Raw genomic sequence first — 18849 nt, 5'->3', positions numbered from 1 at the left:
GTTATGCATGTTAGTGCAAGGGACGAATGGATGCACGCGTTAAAAAAAGGGTATATATTCTCTCGAACGGAGACGGAGTAGCCGAGTAGCTGTAAACGAATGAAAGTAGTGAAATAGCGTGTGTGTGTGTGTGTGTGTATACTCGTACGTGATGATAGTATCCATAGAACGAACGTCACAGGGCTCAGTGCTATATTAGGTGGCATGCGTGGCCGGGTGCAGTGTATGTGGAGTGAAGCAGCGAGGAAACTGCATATGCATGGTACGTAGCAAATGTTACTATATGGTTAAACAACATTATTTAATTTGTGGGGTGTCGCATTATTATAAAATAAAATTACCTTTGATCACCACCTACCGGCCACCATTCACTGCTTGATCCATGCATCTTTTCTTCCTGCTCTAGTCCAAGACAAGTTGATGCGATCGATACAAATATATAATGGAACAAGTGGATGGATGGATCAGACCGGTCGATGCAATGCATGCATGCCACGATCCATGTGGTCCGGTACTCCGGTCCGACCATGCATGTGGAGATCGAAAATATCCATAACCGCTCGCCTATAAATAAATATATGATCATGACTCGTGGAAGCCACACACACACACCCCCCATCTAGCAGCTACCACTGCACTGCACTTGCAAGCAAGCAGAATGACGATGGCCAGGTCCAGCAGTAGTAGACCAGCTGTGGCCACCGTGCTGCTGCTGGCCGTCTCAGCGCTCTGCGCCGCCCTCTCGTCGGCCACCGTGACCGTGAACGAGCCCATCGTCAACGGCCTCTCCTGGAGCTTCTACGACGCGTCCTGCCCCTCCGTGGAGGGCATCGTGCGCTGGCACGTCGCCGACGCACTCCGCAGCGACATCGGCATCGCCGCGGGACTCATCCGCATCTTCTTCCACGACTGCTTCCCGCAGGTACGTAGGAGGACATCCATGTTGCCGTCGTTGGTGTGGTGATGCTTGAATGCTGACACCACGCAAATTTAGGGCTGTGACGCGTCCGTCCTCCTGTCGGGTTCCGACAGCGAGCAGAATCTGGGACCCAACGAGACGCTCCGTCCCGAGGCGCGGAAGCTCATCGACGACATCCGCGCCGCCGTCCACTCCGCCTGCGGCCCCAAGGTGTCCTGCGCCGACATCATCACGCTAGCCACCCGGGACGCCGTCGTCGCGGTAAGTCCATCGCCGGACCACGTCCACGTATCCCACCCAAAATTAAGCATGTGCGATGCAACCAACCAGCTGCTGACGACAAAGCAATGCATGCAGTCTGGAGGTCCCTTCTTCGAGGTGCCTCTGGGCCGCCGCGACGGGCTGGCGCCGGCGTCCCGCGACCTGGTCTTCACCCTGCCGGGCCCCGATACTGACGTGCCCAAACTGCTGGGGAAGTTCAAGAACCGGAGCCTCGACGCGGTCGACCTCGTGGCGCTCTCCGGCGCGCACACCGTCGGCCGCGGCCACTGCGGCTCCTTCAACAGCCGCCTGCCGCCCAACGCGGACGACGGCACCATGGTCCCGTCGTTCCGGCGGACGCTGGCGGCAAAGTGCGCCAAGGACCCCAACGCGGCGCAGGTGCTGGACGTGCGCACGCCCGACGCCTTCGACAACAAGTACTACTTCGACCTCATCGCCAAGCAGGGGCTGTTCAAGTCGGACCAGGGACTTATGAACGACGCCAACACCAACCGCACCGCCACGCGCTACGCGCTCAACCAGGCCGCCTTCTTCGACCAGTTCGCCAGGTCCATGGTGAAGATGAGCCAGATGGACGTGCTCACGGGCAACGCCGGAGAGGTCCGCTTCAACTGCGCCGTGCCCAACGCCCGCCGCGGCGATATCTCATCAGGCCAGCTCGGCGACGAGGGGCTCGCCGCCGACGCTTGAAGCGTGATTACAGCTGCAAAAGAGGCATCATCGACTCATCGCGGCCGTGCGCGCGTGTCACCTTGCTAGCAGCAGTGTTGCATTTACATTGTCCGCGCATGCATCCTATCGTCGTGTTAGCTTTTTAAATTTTGTTATAATAAATGGCCAAATGGGTGACGAGATCAGAGTAGAATTATGTGCGGACATGCGGAAACGAACTAATGCGGACGGAAACTAACCGAAAACGGACGGAAGCCGGAACTTAAGGCCGAATGTTGTATGCTAGATGACATGCAAGGCTACAAGCCTGCAACTTGCGAGCACCCACCAATGCACCACCATACGACCATGCAGAAGCAGCAAGCAACAGCACGCTTGCACCTGAACTGCACCACGCTGCAAACGTGCAACAGTTCAGGTGCAAGCACGAACCAAGCAGCACTAGAAACCAGTCCCAGTACAAGATCTGTCCCCCTCTCGCTCTAAACAACGCAAAGCTAAGTTTGGTATTCTCTCTGTTCCTAAGTTATAAGTCGTTTTGTTTTTTTAGTTCATCCATTTTGCTATGTATCTAAACATATTATTTATCTACGTAAAGTCATTAACAGTGATCGAGCAAAGATTTGACTACTCACTTTTTTAACGAAACGGCGACGGCATCATTAAACAAATCAAACAGCAACAATCAACCCATGTATTTTTGCTTCGCGGAGTCACAGGCTCGCAGTGGCAGGCCGCGCTGACTCACGGCGGGCGCCCGGTGCACTAGCGGCACGGCGAGACGACGAACTCACGGTCACCGCGGTCCGTGGCCGGGCGGTGCTGCGGCGAGCGGCGGCCAGACTGCGGAGGTGCGACGTGCAGGAACCGAAGCACGGTGGCGCGGTAGTGTCGCCGATGCATTATGGGCCGCTCATGGGCTGTTGGCCTTGGGCTGGGGAGTGCAGCATTATGGGAACTGGAATCACTTACACTTGTTGTTTCATTGATCCTGTCGACTTATGCGTCCACTTCGATCTCTCTTTTGTGTGTGAGATAATCCAGAGGCCGGGACACTAGCTCGGTTGTTATTAGATGTAGAAACTTCTTTGCTGCCCTTCTCACTTTCTTTATGACCGGAAGATGCAGTTTTGACCAAATTATTGTTAACAACGATTGGTCATGGTGATGAATTATAGTTTGAATATGCAATATGATACTAAATATTGTATGACTGCATATGCATACTACTATAATCCCAAGGTTAGTAAGTGCAAAGGATATAACCAAGTCGGCCCGGAAATAGAATGACTCACGGCTTAGTTCTTCCTTATGTTTTGTCGATGATTTCAAATCATTCTTCCTTGGACAATTCTTTTCCTTTTGATTAGCCCCTTTCTTCTTTGTATTTGGCCAACAACTCTTCAAAGCTTGGCCTCACCTTGCTTTTGAATTTAGGACTTTTTCTAGTTTTCTTAGAAAAGTCGACTAAGCCGACTTTTGCAGACCCGGTGTTTTTACTTCTGCTCTGCACCTCAAAGCTTAGGCTTCTCCGCCAATGATTACATTTTCCCCTAGATTTATTTGGCATAGTTTTGCGGAACTAATTTCTTTTTATGCTCACAATAACTTCGAGATGATCTTGTGGAGCATTTCTGGGTGCTAGCTAGTGTGATCCGTTGTAATTTTATCATAATTTGTTGCTATGTGGTGTCATAGACAATTTCAATATGCCCATATGATTTTTATGCTGGATAAATTTGAATTTGAATTTAAATTGTCTTATTTGAAATCATGAGTTTAAATACAGTTCATTTGTATGGTATATAAATTTTTAAGTTTGAATTATAATAGCGTCATATGAAGGATATACATGAAGATTGTATTAAAATATAAGAGAATGAAATAGAAGCTTAGATGTAGGGGGGCTCTTGTTGGAGTTGAATGATGAAAACAAAGCTCTAAATTAAAAGTAGAGAGCCCCTGCTCAGAAAATAGGAGCTCTATTTTAGTGGGGGCAATGTTTGGAAATGTTTTTAGGGGTCGTTTGATACAACTTTGCTTGGCTCGTGGAACGTTTTGTTGGTTTCGGCTTGAAGAGCATCTTTGCCGGTGGAGTTGAAGCTATTTTGGTAAGACGTTTGTTAAAACATCTTCCTAGGACAGAGAAAAAAAAGAATAAAATGTCTACCGACACTTCCACCTCTGCCTCGCCCATCATCTGCGCTCCTGCTCACGCCCACAGAGGGGCATTTTTGTCCGGGCCTGCAAGCACGAAGGAATTGAAGGAGCTAGGTGAAGCTAGTTTATTCGGGTCCTCTCGTCTGTCGCTCTAGACAGCGGAAACGCGGAGCTTCGTGAACGGAGCGACATCTTAGAGACTTGTTTGACTGGCCTCAAACATGTACCATGTTCAGCAACCTAGAAGTATAAGCTCACTGTTCATTCCCTCACAAACTTTCCTTTGATCCACAGGGACCTCTACCATGTTCAGCAACCTAGAAGAACATGGTAGAGGTCCCTGTGGATCAAAGGAAAGTTTGTGAGGGAATGAACAGTGAGCTTGACTTTTGGAGAGGGTGGTGGCAGGAAGTAGGAACCCATGTGCTGCCTCCGATCCCTGGCTGACCTGATGTAGCTCAAGATTAACGACGACTACGGGCCTCTTTGGCACGGCTTATGCCGGCTTCGGCTTCATCTATTTTGCGTAAATCGAGGCACTGTAGCGTGAAGCCGTTTTATAAGCCGGGGTTAAAATAAACTAGAAGCCGAAAAAAGCCAGTTTTTCTGGCTTCACCGGCTTTGGCTTCACCGGTGAAGCCGTTTTGGATAAGCCATGCCAAACGGGGCTTACACCTGCTGGGGCCGCTGTAGAAGATGAGCTAGATTAGTACGCGGCAATGTGAGCACTCTATGTATGTGTCATGCAAATGCAAGTGGCTGGTATGATCCCTATTCCATCCGAATGTCATTTTCCTAACAACGGATCATTGACAATTAACCTACGATTTAAACTAGGATTTCCCAAATTTAAAAGGAAGAAGGTGGCAGGGCGCTAGCTAGCTTTAATGCACTCATATATACCAATATATGAGTGCATGCACCAGGCCGCTTGGCAGTTGGCTTAGTCTAATTAACCTATCTTGGTCCGTGGAATAATGCATGTGGCACTGATGAGCAGCTGTATGTCATATTTGTTGAAACCAACAAACGAGACATGCTGACAAAACGAAACTATTCGGCTGGTATTAAAGCCGACTGATAAGCCGACTGAAACTGATTTGTTGTGAGAGAAAAATACTATAGATTTTAGCTGATAAGCCGGCTGATACGTTCAAGCGAACAGGTAGGTGGGTGTGCACTGTATGTGGAATGAGAAGCTGCATATATGATATGGCAGCAGAAGACTTATCATCGATTTACCGATTTAAAACTCATGCGGTGCGAGTGCGACATGAAAATACCTTTATCTCCCACCACCATTTCAATCGATCCATGTTTAATTCCTTGCTGCTTTAGTCTGTACGTCTATGATAATGCAATGCAATGCAATTGAAATGCAACAAGTTGCAGCTAGTGGATCAGATCGATGAGGATTAGAGAATAGAGATGCATTCATAACCGCCTATAAATAAAGCACTACCCACCTTCTGTTGACCTGTGCAAGCCACACACCACCACACATCGTCCTGCTTGCTGCACCGGCCTGCAAGCAAGCAGAATGGCCAGGTCCAGCAGCAGCAGACCAGTGGCCGCAGTGCAGCTGCTGGTGGCCATCTCAGCGCTCTGCCCCGCCCTCTCGTCGGCCACGGTGACGACCGTGAACCCAACGGCCTCTCCTGGAGCTTCTACCACGTGTCCTCACTACCGGAAACAGTGGTTTTACCATGTGTCCAACAAACAGCACACGATATCTACAGTACCAGCAAATGTCTTTTTACCGAGTGTTTTCTATCGGGCACTCGGCAAATGCTTTGTCGAAAGCTGAAACCGACGCTCGACAAAAAAAAAAAAGTAACGCGACGGCACGGAGACGGTCACGGAGCCTTTACCGAGTGTCCCGGACCTGACACTCGACAAACCTACCCTCTTTACCAAGAGTTAAATTCTGGATACTCAGCAAACTTAAATTCTTTATCGAGTGTCAAATATTAGAGACTCGACAAAGTCTAACCCAAAACGTACAAATTTGGGCTTCCTCGTCCAGTGTCCAGTAAGTCACCGATCGAGGCTCTCCGCCGCGACATCGGCATCGCCGCCGGCGTCATCCGCATCTTCTTCCACGACTGCTTCCCGCAGGTAACGACCCTAGCTGCTACGTACCGTACGTTGATGCTGACGATGACCAACACAGTGCACAGTGCCATGTACGACCCAAAACCAAATAATAATAATCCATGAACGAAACTGTGAATACCATCGATATCAGGGCTGCGACGCGTCCGTGCTCCTGTCGGGTCCCAACAGCGAGCAGATCGAGATACCCAACCAGACGCTGCGTCCCGCGGCGCTGAAGCTCATCGACGACATCCGCGCCACCGTCCACGCCGCCTGCGGGCCCACGGTGTCCTGCGCCGACATCACCACGCTAGCCACCCGGGACGCCGTCGTCGCGGTAAGTCGCCGGCCGTTCATAACCCTATATACAAGCGCTAAGCTACATACCTTGAATTGATCAAGTAGCCAGCTAGCTAGCTAGACAGTCACGTACTGAGTGTGTACGTTCGTGTTAGCACCGATTGGCCCAATGGTTAATTGGATCTTTGATCCGCATCCTAATCGGAGCGCCCAATCGTTCTCTAGTTGGTGGGCCCCGTCGCACAACGCCATAAAAAAGAAGGTGGAGAGCTGGGGCACAAAGCATGAGATTTACCTAAGCCGCTAGACGCCCCATCTACAATCTCTAAACCCTAACCGATCTAAAAGGGGTGCTGCCAGCGACGGGAAGACCGCTATCGGCCACCGCCGCCACCACGACAGCGTCTTCACCATCGGGCTTCACCGCGCCACCGTCAAGAAACCCCATGGCCAGCTCATCTTCTACGAAGGCGACCGATGGTTTGCACCTCCTCAACCCCTATCTCTCTCTCACTCTATCTGTTAATCACGTACTAGTACATGTTCTAGGGTTTACACTTTATCAAATGTCAGTATGTGTGTTAGATCTATGGCTAGTGATCCTGTGACGTTCTATCAATGGTATCAGTCGCCTAACTAGACGTAGATCTAGCTTATCGGGTAGAAAACCGAGTAACAACAATTAGAAGGAGGTGAGAGATCCGATTCGGATCTAAGCAGAGGGTTCACCAAACCCTAAACCCAAATCAGGTGAAGAAATAGAGTAAGAAATGGTCTCAGTTTTGAAAAGAACAGTACTAAAACCCTAACCCTAACTCAACCTAACCCTAACCCTAAACCCCAATCGGACAAGATCCGAGAAGAATAGAGCGAGATCCAATCAAAGAGAAGAAGGGGAAAGTGAAAGGGCTTGGGAGACGACTTAACTCGTCGCTGCACCGCGCGTCGTCTCGTCGGCGCGCGAGAAGAAGGCCGAGCCGCTGTTGTTCGTCTGGCTTGCACGAGCTCTGGCCAAGGGCGCCACGGCTAGGCCGCTTGACGGCGGTGCGCTCACCCGCTGGGGAGCGCACGTGCCATCACCTCTCTGCTCTCGCTCGGTGGCTGCTGCTCGCTGCGCTGAGAGAGGAATGGGAGGGAGACAGAATGAGCCTAGGGTTCGGGGAGAGGCGTCGCGTGGGCCATTTTGTTCCGTCGAGGAGCGCGCTCGACCGTCGATCTGAGATGGACGGTGCAGAGCGAACGGGCCAGCATTCGGCCTAGGCGGGCGCGCGCGGCGGGCGGCTTTGTCGGCCCTAGTTGCAGACTGGGAAGGCGCAGCGTGCGCGAGAGCAGAGCAGGGTGGGCCGCTTTGCTGCTTGGGCCAAGTAAACAGTGATGCTTTGAGCCCTTTTCATTTTCTAAATTCTAGAGAATTTGTTTTTTTCATGGTATTTGATTAATGGATCAAATAAAATTAGTAAAGAGAATTTTCATGTGGGTAAAATTCACCAATTAAGTATGAGTTTTCCACTGCAATGATCAGTTTATCCTCTGATTAATTTTTGAACTAACGGAAAAAATTTAATTGGAGGAGTAGTCATATTTGCTTAAGTTAAATTATCGTATTGTTATTTTCTGACCAACGTTGATGATAACAATATTACAATGTTTATTCATAAGTTTTCCATGCATTAATTGTATTTCTGCCCAATGGTGATGTAGAATTAGTGTATAAGAATGTTGTATGTTTTAATTTTGACCAAAGTTAAATTAAAGCATGCAATTATGATGTTATATTTTCTCACTATCTCTGACGATGTTTTTCAGGACTCAACCCAATGGCTTTTATCTCGCGCATACCGCCTCTTGAAGGGGGCAACTACAGGATATGATGAGAGAAGTATGAACTAGCACTTGCGCTATCGGAAAATAACCTAGAGCTTACCTCCCCATGTCCGATTGAGCCAGTGGACCCGGTGAGGGAAGATAATGAGACTGATGCTGATTTCACTGCTCGACAGCGAGATCATGCAGAAGTGCAGATGAAGTACGATCTCGAACGCAAGAAATAGGACATTTCAAACCGCAAGTGCTTGATGGTGGCTAAGTCCACAATTTCATATGCTATAAGGGGGTCTATCCCAAATTATGATACCACCACAGAATATCTTAAGATGGTGGAGAGTTAGTTCACTAGCTCTTCAAAGGCTTATGCCAGTATTTTGATTAAGAAATTATTCAATGAAAAATATACTGGTGGCAGTATCAGAGAGCACATACTGAAAATGAGCAACACGGCTTCGAAGCTGAAGCCAATGAATTTAGGGCTTAAGGATAAGTTCCTAATTCATTTGGTTTTTGCTTCCTTGCTAAAGGAATATGAAACTTTTATTGTTAATTACAACATGCAGCCCGATAAGTGGGATATAGAGAAGCTCATTGCAATATGTGTTCAAGAAGAGGAGATGCTGAAATCCTTACATGGTGATTCTGCTAACCTTGTGAAAGACAATAAGAAGAAGAACTTTAATAAGAATGCCAAACCTCAAGGGAAAGCCCCTCAGAATGACCACCATTCGAAGAACAACAATGCTCAAGTTGAGAAGGATCAGTGTAAATTGTGCAAGAAGCGTGGACACTACCAGAGGGACTGTCAGGTTCATAAATCGGGGATCCCTCATGGATCGGCTTCCCAACAAGGGCTTGGCCCAACAAACAACGTTGCGAGCAACGCGCAACTCATGGGTTGGCCCAAATACCTAGGCGACAGGCCCGAAGGATGATCCAATTTCCGACCGGAAGGCCCGACCGAGGAGGAACGACTCCCGCTTTCGACTCCAGCCCACCTCTCCGACCGGGCACTCGCTTCGGTCTCCAGCCACCTCTGGATGGCCTCTCCGACTGAAAGGCCTGGCCAAACACCGCTTTCAACTCCGACCCGCTTCTCCGACCAGGAATACGCCGAACCCCTGCTTATAACTCCTCTCTGACTGGCGCAATCAGAGCCGATTGGGACCAACCGACCGGGGACGCTTGCCCGGTAAGGACCAGGGAATGGACGGAGAAAGTAAGACTGGGCACTCAAGTCAACTGTAATACCAAGGACCAAACCCTGTACACCTGCAGGACAGTACCCTATGATGTCCCTAACATAATAGAACCCAAGCAATGTTGTAGGCGCCGACATTTTCCCCTATAGTATTGTGGGCACCATTAAGTCCCATACGGTAAGGCTCCCCCCCACGTGCCTCTGGGCATCAACAGTGTTGTGGACACCGGCATTTACCGTACCAGTCGAACATGGTAAAACCCCTTGCATGCCTCCAGGTATCAACAGTGTGGTAGGCGCCGACGTCTGCCATACCTGAAGAAGACAACACAATCACCCACATACATCTGACATTCAACAATATTATGGGCGCCTACCATCGTCCTGTACCCGTCGATGTGGGCAACAAGGCTGAGTAGCATACATACTCTCTCCCTCTCACTTGTAAGGCCATCCCCTTCATCTATAAAAGGGGATGCGCTCTCTCCCAATAGATAGATTCATTCAGATCGATCAAGTTCACTTAGCAAATAGCGGAGCACCCGTCACTCTTGGCCTTCTGACCAGAGTTCGACCGGACCTCTCGTACCTCCCATCTTTCTTCTTCTCGTTTGTAACCCCACAGTAAACTTCGAGTACCTGGGCTCAGGAATAAAGTCACCGACCAACTCAAACTGGACGTAGGGCACGTTGTCTGAACCAGTATAAACCCTGTGTCATTGAGTGCTAGGCCACCTCCAATCACAACGTACGGCAAAACTACAAATATTTACGTGTTGGTCACTTTCTGCACCGACAATTGGCGTCGTCCGTGGGGAAGACGTTATACGTTCAACACTTTTTGGTCATCGGATGGCCCACTTTTCCGCCACCTTCGCCATGGCAGGCTCAAGCGATACTACTCGCCTCGGCCCACTGGAGTTTCCCGCACTCCCACATTTGGGTTGTGGGTTCCACCCATCTCCGAGCCGTCCTAGGCCTTCTTCTCTGGAAGCCTAGACTTCATCGCTGACCGGCTCGGCGTACTACACCTCTATGAGGAGACACTCGTTCCAGCACCCATCGGAGGGGCACCCTCCATCGGCTCTGGGATGCATGATGACTTCAACGACGAGGCATCTGCGCTTCATTCCAAGCAAACTATCTGCTCAAACCCCACTGTGAGTAACGTACATGCTATTATTTACTTGTATTATCTATTTTCCATCGATTATCCAGAGGGGCCCTGTTGTCCCCACCGTGACCACCATGCGACTGATTCTCCTATGTCCTCGCATCCCCCATGGATGCGTACGCCCGAGGCTTCGAAGGATGCCGGTGCCGCCCCCTCTCACGTCTGAATTCATGGGGATGGCGAGCTATGCTCCCACCTATTTCCTTGGCCTCACGGATGACGATGTTGAGAGTGATGGCTCTAGCATCGATGATGTGGCACCTAGCCACCGTCCATCTTGGGAGTGTGCTATGGCAGACGCCCCACGACAGCCATTGGTGGTAACAGAGTCCTTGCAGACTCACACCCCTCCGGACCCTCATATGGAGACCCCCACGCTCACACAAGAGCACGACGAGGAGCTACGATAGAAGTGGTTGAACCAGCCATCGACTGCGCCAGCGCGCTCAACGCACCACACTACGCCCTGTGTGCATAAACCGATGAACGGCGCCCAAGGTCGTGCCCGTCGGGTCCAATGCAACACCATGGACGGGGGGAACGATCCCCCATAGTTCGCTCGGGCCAATCAGAATATCACCGCTGCGGCAATGCTTCTGCGTGACCTTTCCGAGTTGAACGATCCCCAGGAACAGGCGATCCACTGAAACCTCCAAGCACTAGTGGAGACCGCTACCATTTAATAGGCAGAGAGCTCCACATCGCAACACTGACTCGTGGCCTCTCTCTCCACTAGGGGAGTGGGGACACGCCAGACAAATCACTCCACCCGCTTACCGCTATAGCCGCCAAGTGCAGCACAGGAGGCCGCATCTGTGCCTCGTCTTGACTTAGCGACCGCTCTGCACCGACCGCCTATACACGAGCAGCTTGGGCTAAACCAAGATGCTCGCAGCGTCATCAGCAACCGAAGTCCTAGCCCAGATGACCTGGGACCACGGGCCTTTGTCCGATGCATCCAGGGAGGGCTGCTCCTGTAGCGCTCCAATGAAGGCCGAGGCAAAGGTAAGGCTAAGCGCCAGGATCAGGACGAGGGCCCCTCCATGCAGAGGGGGAAAAACAGAAAAGATTGCCACCGACCGGTCAACTCCGCGTTGGTCGCCATGGCTGATCACACGGGCAAGCAGCCCCAACAGGACCTTCTAGGCCACTTCAACGAGCTCATAGAGAGCCCATGCACCAACCACGCCTACCCCATCAAATACCTCTATAAGGACTACGAGCTCCTCAAGCGCCTTCTGTGACAGGCTGGTGGGCCGAAGGAAGAAAAAGGCGAAGAAGCAGCGGCAAAGAAAGGGGGCGTAGCGGACAAGGATTTGGACGACTAAAAATCGAGGTGATCCAACGGACGCCTACCGACTGAAGGATGACCACGATGACATTGTTACCAACACTAGGAATAGCTATGTCATTTCTTCCCCTAAAATTCAGTCTTACCATTGTTTACTTAAGGTTTGCTCCTATAAAAGCGCCCTGACCCGAACACTTTTGGCCTGGGTCGCTCGGGGGCTCCACAGGGGTGCACTACTACCTCTCTTTTCATTTACTGTCATATGGTAAAACTCCTTCCTGCCCGAACAAAAGGGTAGTTCGTTCCTTTAAATTACCTTACGTAGCTTTGCTTTAAAAATATTCTGACCGATCGCACCCCGCCTCTACCTACGGTTACGAGCAGCTGAGTCTCGCGGGCCACGCCCAGGCTCCTAAGGTTTTAGCCTATGGGACGAATGGGCAAGTATGAAAAAGAAAGAATAAAAAATGATATTATGCTAAGGTAAAACTAAGGAACGAATGGGACAAGTTTTCCGGAACAGAGTGACTCCATCACAAAAAACAAAACCGATTATAGTCATTGAGTACACAAAAATGTTTGCACGGGGGTTCCCCCATGAACTTAACTTTTTACATCTACTTCTACTCTAGAAATTCTATTACGGCTCCCCGGCGACATCGGCTGTCAGTGCGACCAGAAAGGGCATGGGTTGCTTGTAACACCCCGATGTTACAATCCTTTTTAGCGCCGCGATTTAGGCCTCAGTAAAACTTTTGAAACGAGTTTCTCGAATTTTTGATTTAAAACATGCGTGAAGCGATAAGCGAATCTTGTGTGACTTAGTTTCGCGGACTCAAGTAAACGCTCAAGTTGAATCACGCCGGGCGTAGAAATAATTAAGAATGTCGAGCGGCAATTCGAGCAAATCAATAGCAAACGGTTCGTTCTATTAGATTAAGCATGAGAACAGCGTCTATGAATAAAATAAAACCCATTCATAAATAGAACGATATATATATATATACTCTCGTGTTTATTTGGATAAGTACGCTTGGTTGAAAAGCTTTGGCCCCGTGATATATTTACATTTATGTATGAACTCGTTTTAATCTAGGATAAATTAGTAACGTAACCGCACCAGCAGCCAGCACCGGTACCTGCTCTTTACTGCACCATCTGTGCCTCTGTCTGTCTCTGTGCCGAGCTGAGCGCCGGTCATGTTTGCGTCACCATCATCATGGGCAGAGCCATGTGGAGGTCAACTGGGCTCCGGCCCCCTTTTGTTGTGACAGTTTTGACTGAGTAATAAATATTGTTTGCTAGTGCACTTTTTGCATGCCGCCCTGCATCCATGCAAGCACACCAGATGCGCCATCTCCCTGTATCAGCCCCTATTGATTACTCTTAAGTTTAGTATGTTGCTGCTACGCCTTCTGTGTTCCAGCATTAATAGAATATGAGACAAGTGTGGTAGTACAATTTGATAATTACTTGCTGGTAATCATGTTTAGCTCATTTCAAACTCTGCATAACCGCAGCCTGTACAATCATACTAGTAGTAGTATCATTTTCCAAGTACTCCCACTCTCACGCTCTGACATGAAGGCGTCGCGCGTGTCCCTACTCACTGCTACTGCTGTACTCTTCTCTGCCTGCCTTGTCTTGTCAGCCTCTGCGGACCGCTGCTCGCCTTGTTTCTTTGCCTTTTCTTTTTCTTTACTGCAGCGCTCGTCAGGACGAGCGCCCACGCAGCCGTGTCGAGCCTGTCCTATCTCGCCTGCATCCGTCCGGGTTTTCCTCTCCATTCCTTTATCCTCCTCTCGCGCGCAGGCGCAACCACGCCACCGACGCCTCTCCGCTCCTCCTTTTTTTTCCCCACCGCACTCGGCTCCCTTCCGTGCGTCCGTGACCACCAGAGCCTCTAGCGCTAGTGCCTTCCTCCTCCTTCCCCACGTCGTGTGTGCGACCGCCAGGGCCGTGCCTGAGCCGTGCGCGGCTCCGCTGCTCCGCGCGCCCCTTGGCCCAGCGTTGCTCCTCCCTCCATTTTCCTCAGCCGCTAAGTTGTTACCGCCATGCCCTTGCTCGCCGGCCGTCCGGCCATAGCACTTGTCCGTCTCAGTGAACCGCGTTGGCTGGACGCCGTTGGTGGCGGCTCCTCGTGGCTCCTCTATGACCGCGCGCGAGTGCCGCTGCACCCAAGCGCCCCATCGACATCCGCACGCGGCTCCGCATCGTCCTCGCCACGCCGTCCTGGAGCGCCATCCTATGCCAAGCCCTGTGCGCCCATGCTGAGCGGGGCCGTGTCCTCGCTGCCCGTGCCGAGCCGTGGAGCTCCTCCGCAGTCACCTGCGCTCCTCGGCCGGGCATCGCCAGCTGCTTCGCCGCGCCTCCTCCACGCCGCCATGGCTACTACCAGCGCACCCCACCGCAGCGCTTGTGCCAGTGCGTGGCTCTGTGCCCCCTCCGTTTTCCCCTTGCGCACCCCGGCGTCACGCCACCGCGCGCTGGTGTTCCCACCGTGTCCCGCGGCTGGACCGCATCAGGCCGCCTCTGGCGAGGCCGTGGCCACTGCCGTGCGCCCTGGCTCGCGTGGCCAGTGGGCCACGGGCTGTCTTGGGCCACGCTATGGGTGTCCACAGGTGCGCCTCACCACCGCGCAGCTCCCGCGCAGCTCCTCCGCCGCCGCCGGGCCGCTGGCAGCCGGCCGGCGAGACCGGCCCGACGCCCCTCCTAGCTCCTCTGCTTACCCGTGTGAAGAAGACGAAGTCAAGGGTATAAATCCAAGCGAATGTTTTATACAGAGGTCTTTACTACAAATACGTGAGCCATCAAAATAGTATTGGTTGTACCGCGACGTGATTTAGAAAAAGCTCAGGGGTCGTTTTGCGAAAATGCCGCGCCATCCGCTGACTGGGCCAGCCTGATGCCTGCAGCTGGGCTGGCCGGTCATTGCCGCCTACTGGGCCACGCATCCTCTGGGCCGCTGCTCACCATCTGGGCCGTCGCGCGCCCATCCGCCAGGCCGCTTTTCCTCTGTCGGCCTTTTCGTTTTTAGAAAACATTTAACTGATTAGTTTCGGTGGTAAAGTTGTAAAATTAATATAAAAGGGTATAGGAACCCAAAAATGGTAAAACCAGTTTTGTTAGTCTCCTAAAATCATAATCTATCTAGTAGTGTATTTTGTTCACATAGACTCGGAAAGTTTTTAGGGTTGCTCTAATTATTTTAAAATGCTTAATATTATTAAAGGAGAACTTGTATGAATTTCCGTGGTAAATTGGTAATAGTGTTGGATCTAAAATTTGTACAGTAGGCTCCTAACAATATTAGGTATTCGCTGTAATTTTTGTAGCTCTGGAATAATTAGTTTGCTAAATAGACAATGATGTCCTATTTCAAATAATGATCAAATCGATAGGATAAAATGAAGAAACACTGTTGGTTTATATAACTAAAAGAATTGTTGAGAAATAATGCCTTGTTCGACAACATGGATACGTACCTAAGTACGGTCGTCGTTAGAACTAGCTCGTTCACTTGAGAGACGTAGAGTGTATTTATACGAGTCACGATTGCAGTTGACTAATTACATCTTTGCATTGCATCGCATGCATATCATATAGGTACGATGATGAATCAACGGATCGATCGAAGGATGATTGGGAATCCGAAGATGGTGTAAGGATATTCTCTCCAGGAGATGCTGCAATGGGCTTGTTATCCACCTGATGGTGGATGATCTGAAGATGCTGATACTAACTTTTAATATATCTTACCCAGGCAAGCCCCGGTGCATAACCCCTACCTTTCTGCAGTTTAAATTATATTTGTGCATTAAGTTTTAAGGAGTTGAATGAAACCCACTTGCATATATATATTTATTCCTACGAGTCTCACTAGTATGATAGGATCGTGTAGAATGCTATGCTACAGGACTCCGGTAGAAGTCGAGTGATTGCCTGTCATTCGCGAGATATAGGAAATATGTTACTATATGATTATCACTTGGAATATATAAATGGTGGAAAGGAAAATGGTGACCGGGCAGGGATATGGTTTGGGTATTGGTGAGTGTAAGGAGTTGTGTCGCCGTGGACACGGGGCATAGCTTGGTTACACTGTTTTTCCCTGTCTGGTCGATTAAGGACCAATCGTGCATATGACTCTAGGCAGGTCACAGACTTATTGTCCCGAGCACATACTTGTGTATGGGCGCTTGGAAGACTTGTTGCTCTCTTGTCGTGGATCCGGCTCTTTCCGGACCGACTGTTAGGGTTTGTTTTTGGTGGAGGAGGTCCTTGCACCGCACTGAGTCTGGGACTCAGGGGCGGGGGCTTGGAGTCCCAGTTTGGACGGGGACCTGGACACCTAGGACAGGAGAGTGATGGGTTGGTCCTGCTTGTGCCTGGGGTACAAGCAGGGCGTGTGTTTTCGGGGTACCCAGCTGGGGGCATTGATTCGCGAATCGCCGGGAAATCCGGTACGGCTTGTCTACGGTTTAGCATCGTAGTAAGAACTGAAAGATGAAAGATGGAAGATGGACAAAGGAAATCTGATTGCTTACCACTTGCTTGAAAGTAGCACAGGTGCTTACATAGAATGGTTAGTTAATGAACCAATGCGGCTATTAATAAAAATCAAATATAAGGACGCACGCTTAATAATGCTTTCTGCAAATGCAACCCACAAACCTGATAGCCTTGCATATCCTTGGAGTCTTTTCTTTTCTCCTATCGGGTAAGTCTTGCTGAGTACAATTGAGTACTCAGGGTTTTACTTCCCCCTGTTGCAGGTGACAGGTGGATGCTAAAGCTGACTCTTGTGTGTGGATTCCTCCTGGTGGGCTCAGAGAGGATTTCCTTTACGCTGCGATCGTAGTTGCTATTTATAACTCTCACCAAATGCTTTTATAAATGAAAGTTTCATAATCTATTGCCGTAGTCTATATATCAATACTTCATCATGTCATTAATAGATGTTTATTTCTGCTGTAACTCTGTTCACATGTTTCTATTCCGCTGTTCAATTAAATTGTTTATAACTCTGATAACATGATTCTATTCCGCGGTTATATTAATAAATATTATACTCTGATGTTGTATTAAAAGTGATGTAAGAAACGGGTATGAATAATGTAAGCTTTATTCTCTCATTTGTGATCCTGATGGCAAAAATGTGGATTTTCGGGTTCTCCCCTAGGGTGTGTCTGACGGAACCGAGTAATCTAGTGTTCTCCCTCGAGTGCTTAGTGTCTGATGGAAGACAAGCACTCCTGTGAGGCATTATACTAGGCGGTTCTGCCACAGGTGGTATCAGAGCATAAATGAGGAAATAAAGCTTCGAAAACCTTTTCTAAACTAAAATTTGACAACCTATTGTTGGAAAAAGTTAGGACGTTTATATGCGAAGTTATATAAGTAGCCTTATTACTATGGTTATGTATCCAGGATAGATGGCACTTTGCTGACTTAGGTAGATTTAATCAAGTTTCTGCAGGTACACTGACTCGAGCATAGTCCGATAGTATCGGCTAGTTACAGGGAGATAACGATGTGCCAAAACTTTGAGAACGGTTGCCCTATATGTGGCAACAGTGAAAGGACGTATAGGACGTGCATTCATGCATATCTTGCCTATACATTGTAGTACTCGTATTACTTGCAGATACGCCATCCATAGGTGTCACGCAGGTCGTATTGTGCACGACTAACTCGTCCTGTTCTAGAGTTAGGTCTGAACTGTGGCTTCGTGTTTCGCGTTCGCCCGTGGTTCACGCCGGTCGTGACCCACGTCTCCCCATACCCCTTTATGCGCTCTTGTCGGACCCTTACCCTGCAGCCGTACTAGTCAGTAATGACATCGCACGTCGCTCGCCTCGAACTCGTGGAATTTGGTCGATCCGCCATAGTGATATCGCGCGGGAACCCTGGTGAACCGCGCCAGGACCACTGAATGCTCCGCCTTTATAAGTAGAGCCTGGCTTAGCCATTGGTACCACCACTCAACGCATTTTAGCTCGCTTAGCTTCTCCTTTGAGCCAGCTTTTCACTCAGCCTTCCTTGCAACCACCGCCAGAGATGGCAGGAGCCTGGGTTAGCACCTACTGCCTGAATGTTGAGGGGTTTCCCAAAATCCTGCATGCCACCCTGCAAAAGCTCGGAGTCAATGATCGCCCCGAGTATGAGGGCCGTGAGTATGAGGAGCATGGCACCGAGCGGTGTGAGGTTACAGTCTACATCGGGAAGAGTGAAGAGTTCCCTAACCTCACCGAAGCCTGGAGTGTAACCGTAACCGGGTTTAGCTTCACCGACACCTACCAGGTTGTGGCCCACAAAGCCTTACGGTACCTCTGCCAGATCTATGAGGAGCCCATTGCCCGTACCCCCATGCGGTTCTTTCCACCTTTGGATAGGAACCGGCGGGCATGGAGGGCTCGCATGGAGGCTTTGCAAGGGCGGGATGTGCAAGAGGACAGTCCCACTATGGTGCACTTGACCACGTACCTGCTCGCTCTGGATGAGCAGTACGACCGTCAAGCCTTGGAGCTAAGGGCGTGCCTTCGGCGCGCCGAGGAAGCCGAGGTCTTCAACCGGATGCTCCAGGTGCAGCTCGTCGAAGCGCATGCCAGCGCTGCAGCTGCTGAGAGCCGGGAGGCTACCATGGAGGAATCTCTGAAGGAGGCTGAAGATCGGCATGTCCATCAGCTGGGTGAGGCCTATCTGTTCACTAGGGCCAGGCGGAGGTCGCTGGTTGATGGAAGGCAGGATGCCCCGATCTTGGAAGGGATCCCTCTCCACCCGCCAGAAAGAAGGAGAACTGGTGTTATAGCACCGCCCGCACCTCCACCCTCGGAAGTGTCAGATGAAGAACCCTTGGTTCCTCTCACTCAGCCGTTGCCCCGCGAGGATGTAGACTAGTTGCCTTGGGACGTTGTGCCCGTAGT

General features: G+C 50.2%; 1 protein-coding gene and 1 pseudogene across 1 annotated transcript; both read left to right on the top strand.

Moving 5' to 3' along the window:
• Positions 1-605: 605 nt before the first annotated feature.
• LOC136494242 (cationic peroxidase SPC4-like) lies at positions 606-2059 on the top strand. Its single transcript, XM_066490412.1, has 3 exons — positions 606-922; positions 995-1180; positions 1277-2059. Exons 1-3 carry the CDS (start codon positions 659-661, stop codon positions 1889-1891), a joined length of 1065 nt encoding a protein of 354 aa, XP_066346509.1. The 5' UTR covers positions 606-658; the 3' UTR covers positions 1892-2059.
• A 3508-nt stretch (positions 2060-5567) lies between these two features.
• Positions 5568-18849, top strand: part of LOC136494241 (peroxidase 12-like) — a 39924-nt pseudogene continuing 26642 nt past the window's right edge.

The sequence above is a fragment of the Miscanthus floridulus genome, chromosome 11 (genome assembly GCF_019320115.1).
Source record: "Miscanthus floridulus cultivar M001 chromosome 11, ASM1932011v1, whole genome shotgun sequence".
Classification (NCBI taxonomy): domain Eukaryota; kingdom Viridiplantae; phylum Streptophyta; class Magnoliopsida; order Poales; family Poaceae; genus Miscanthus; species Miscanthus floridulus.
Note: the sequence above shows the minus strand (reverse complement) of the source record. Positions and strands in the feature narration are given on the sequence as shown.

Bases quoted from the DNA above. Each gene is read 5' to 3' on its own strand.
- LOC136494242 (XM_066490412.1), top strand. From the start codon at position 659: ATGACGATGGCCAGGTCCAGCAGTAGTAGACCAGCTGTGGCCACCGTG. The intron at 923-994 runs GTACGTAGGAGG...ACGCAAATTTAG, and splicing joins TCCACGACTGCTTCCCGCAG to GGCTGTGACGCGTCCGTCCT. The intron at 1,181-1,276 runs GTAAGTCCATCG...CAATGCATGCAG, and splicing joins CCCGGGACGCCGTCGTCGCG to TCTGGAGGTCCCTTCTTCGA.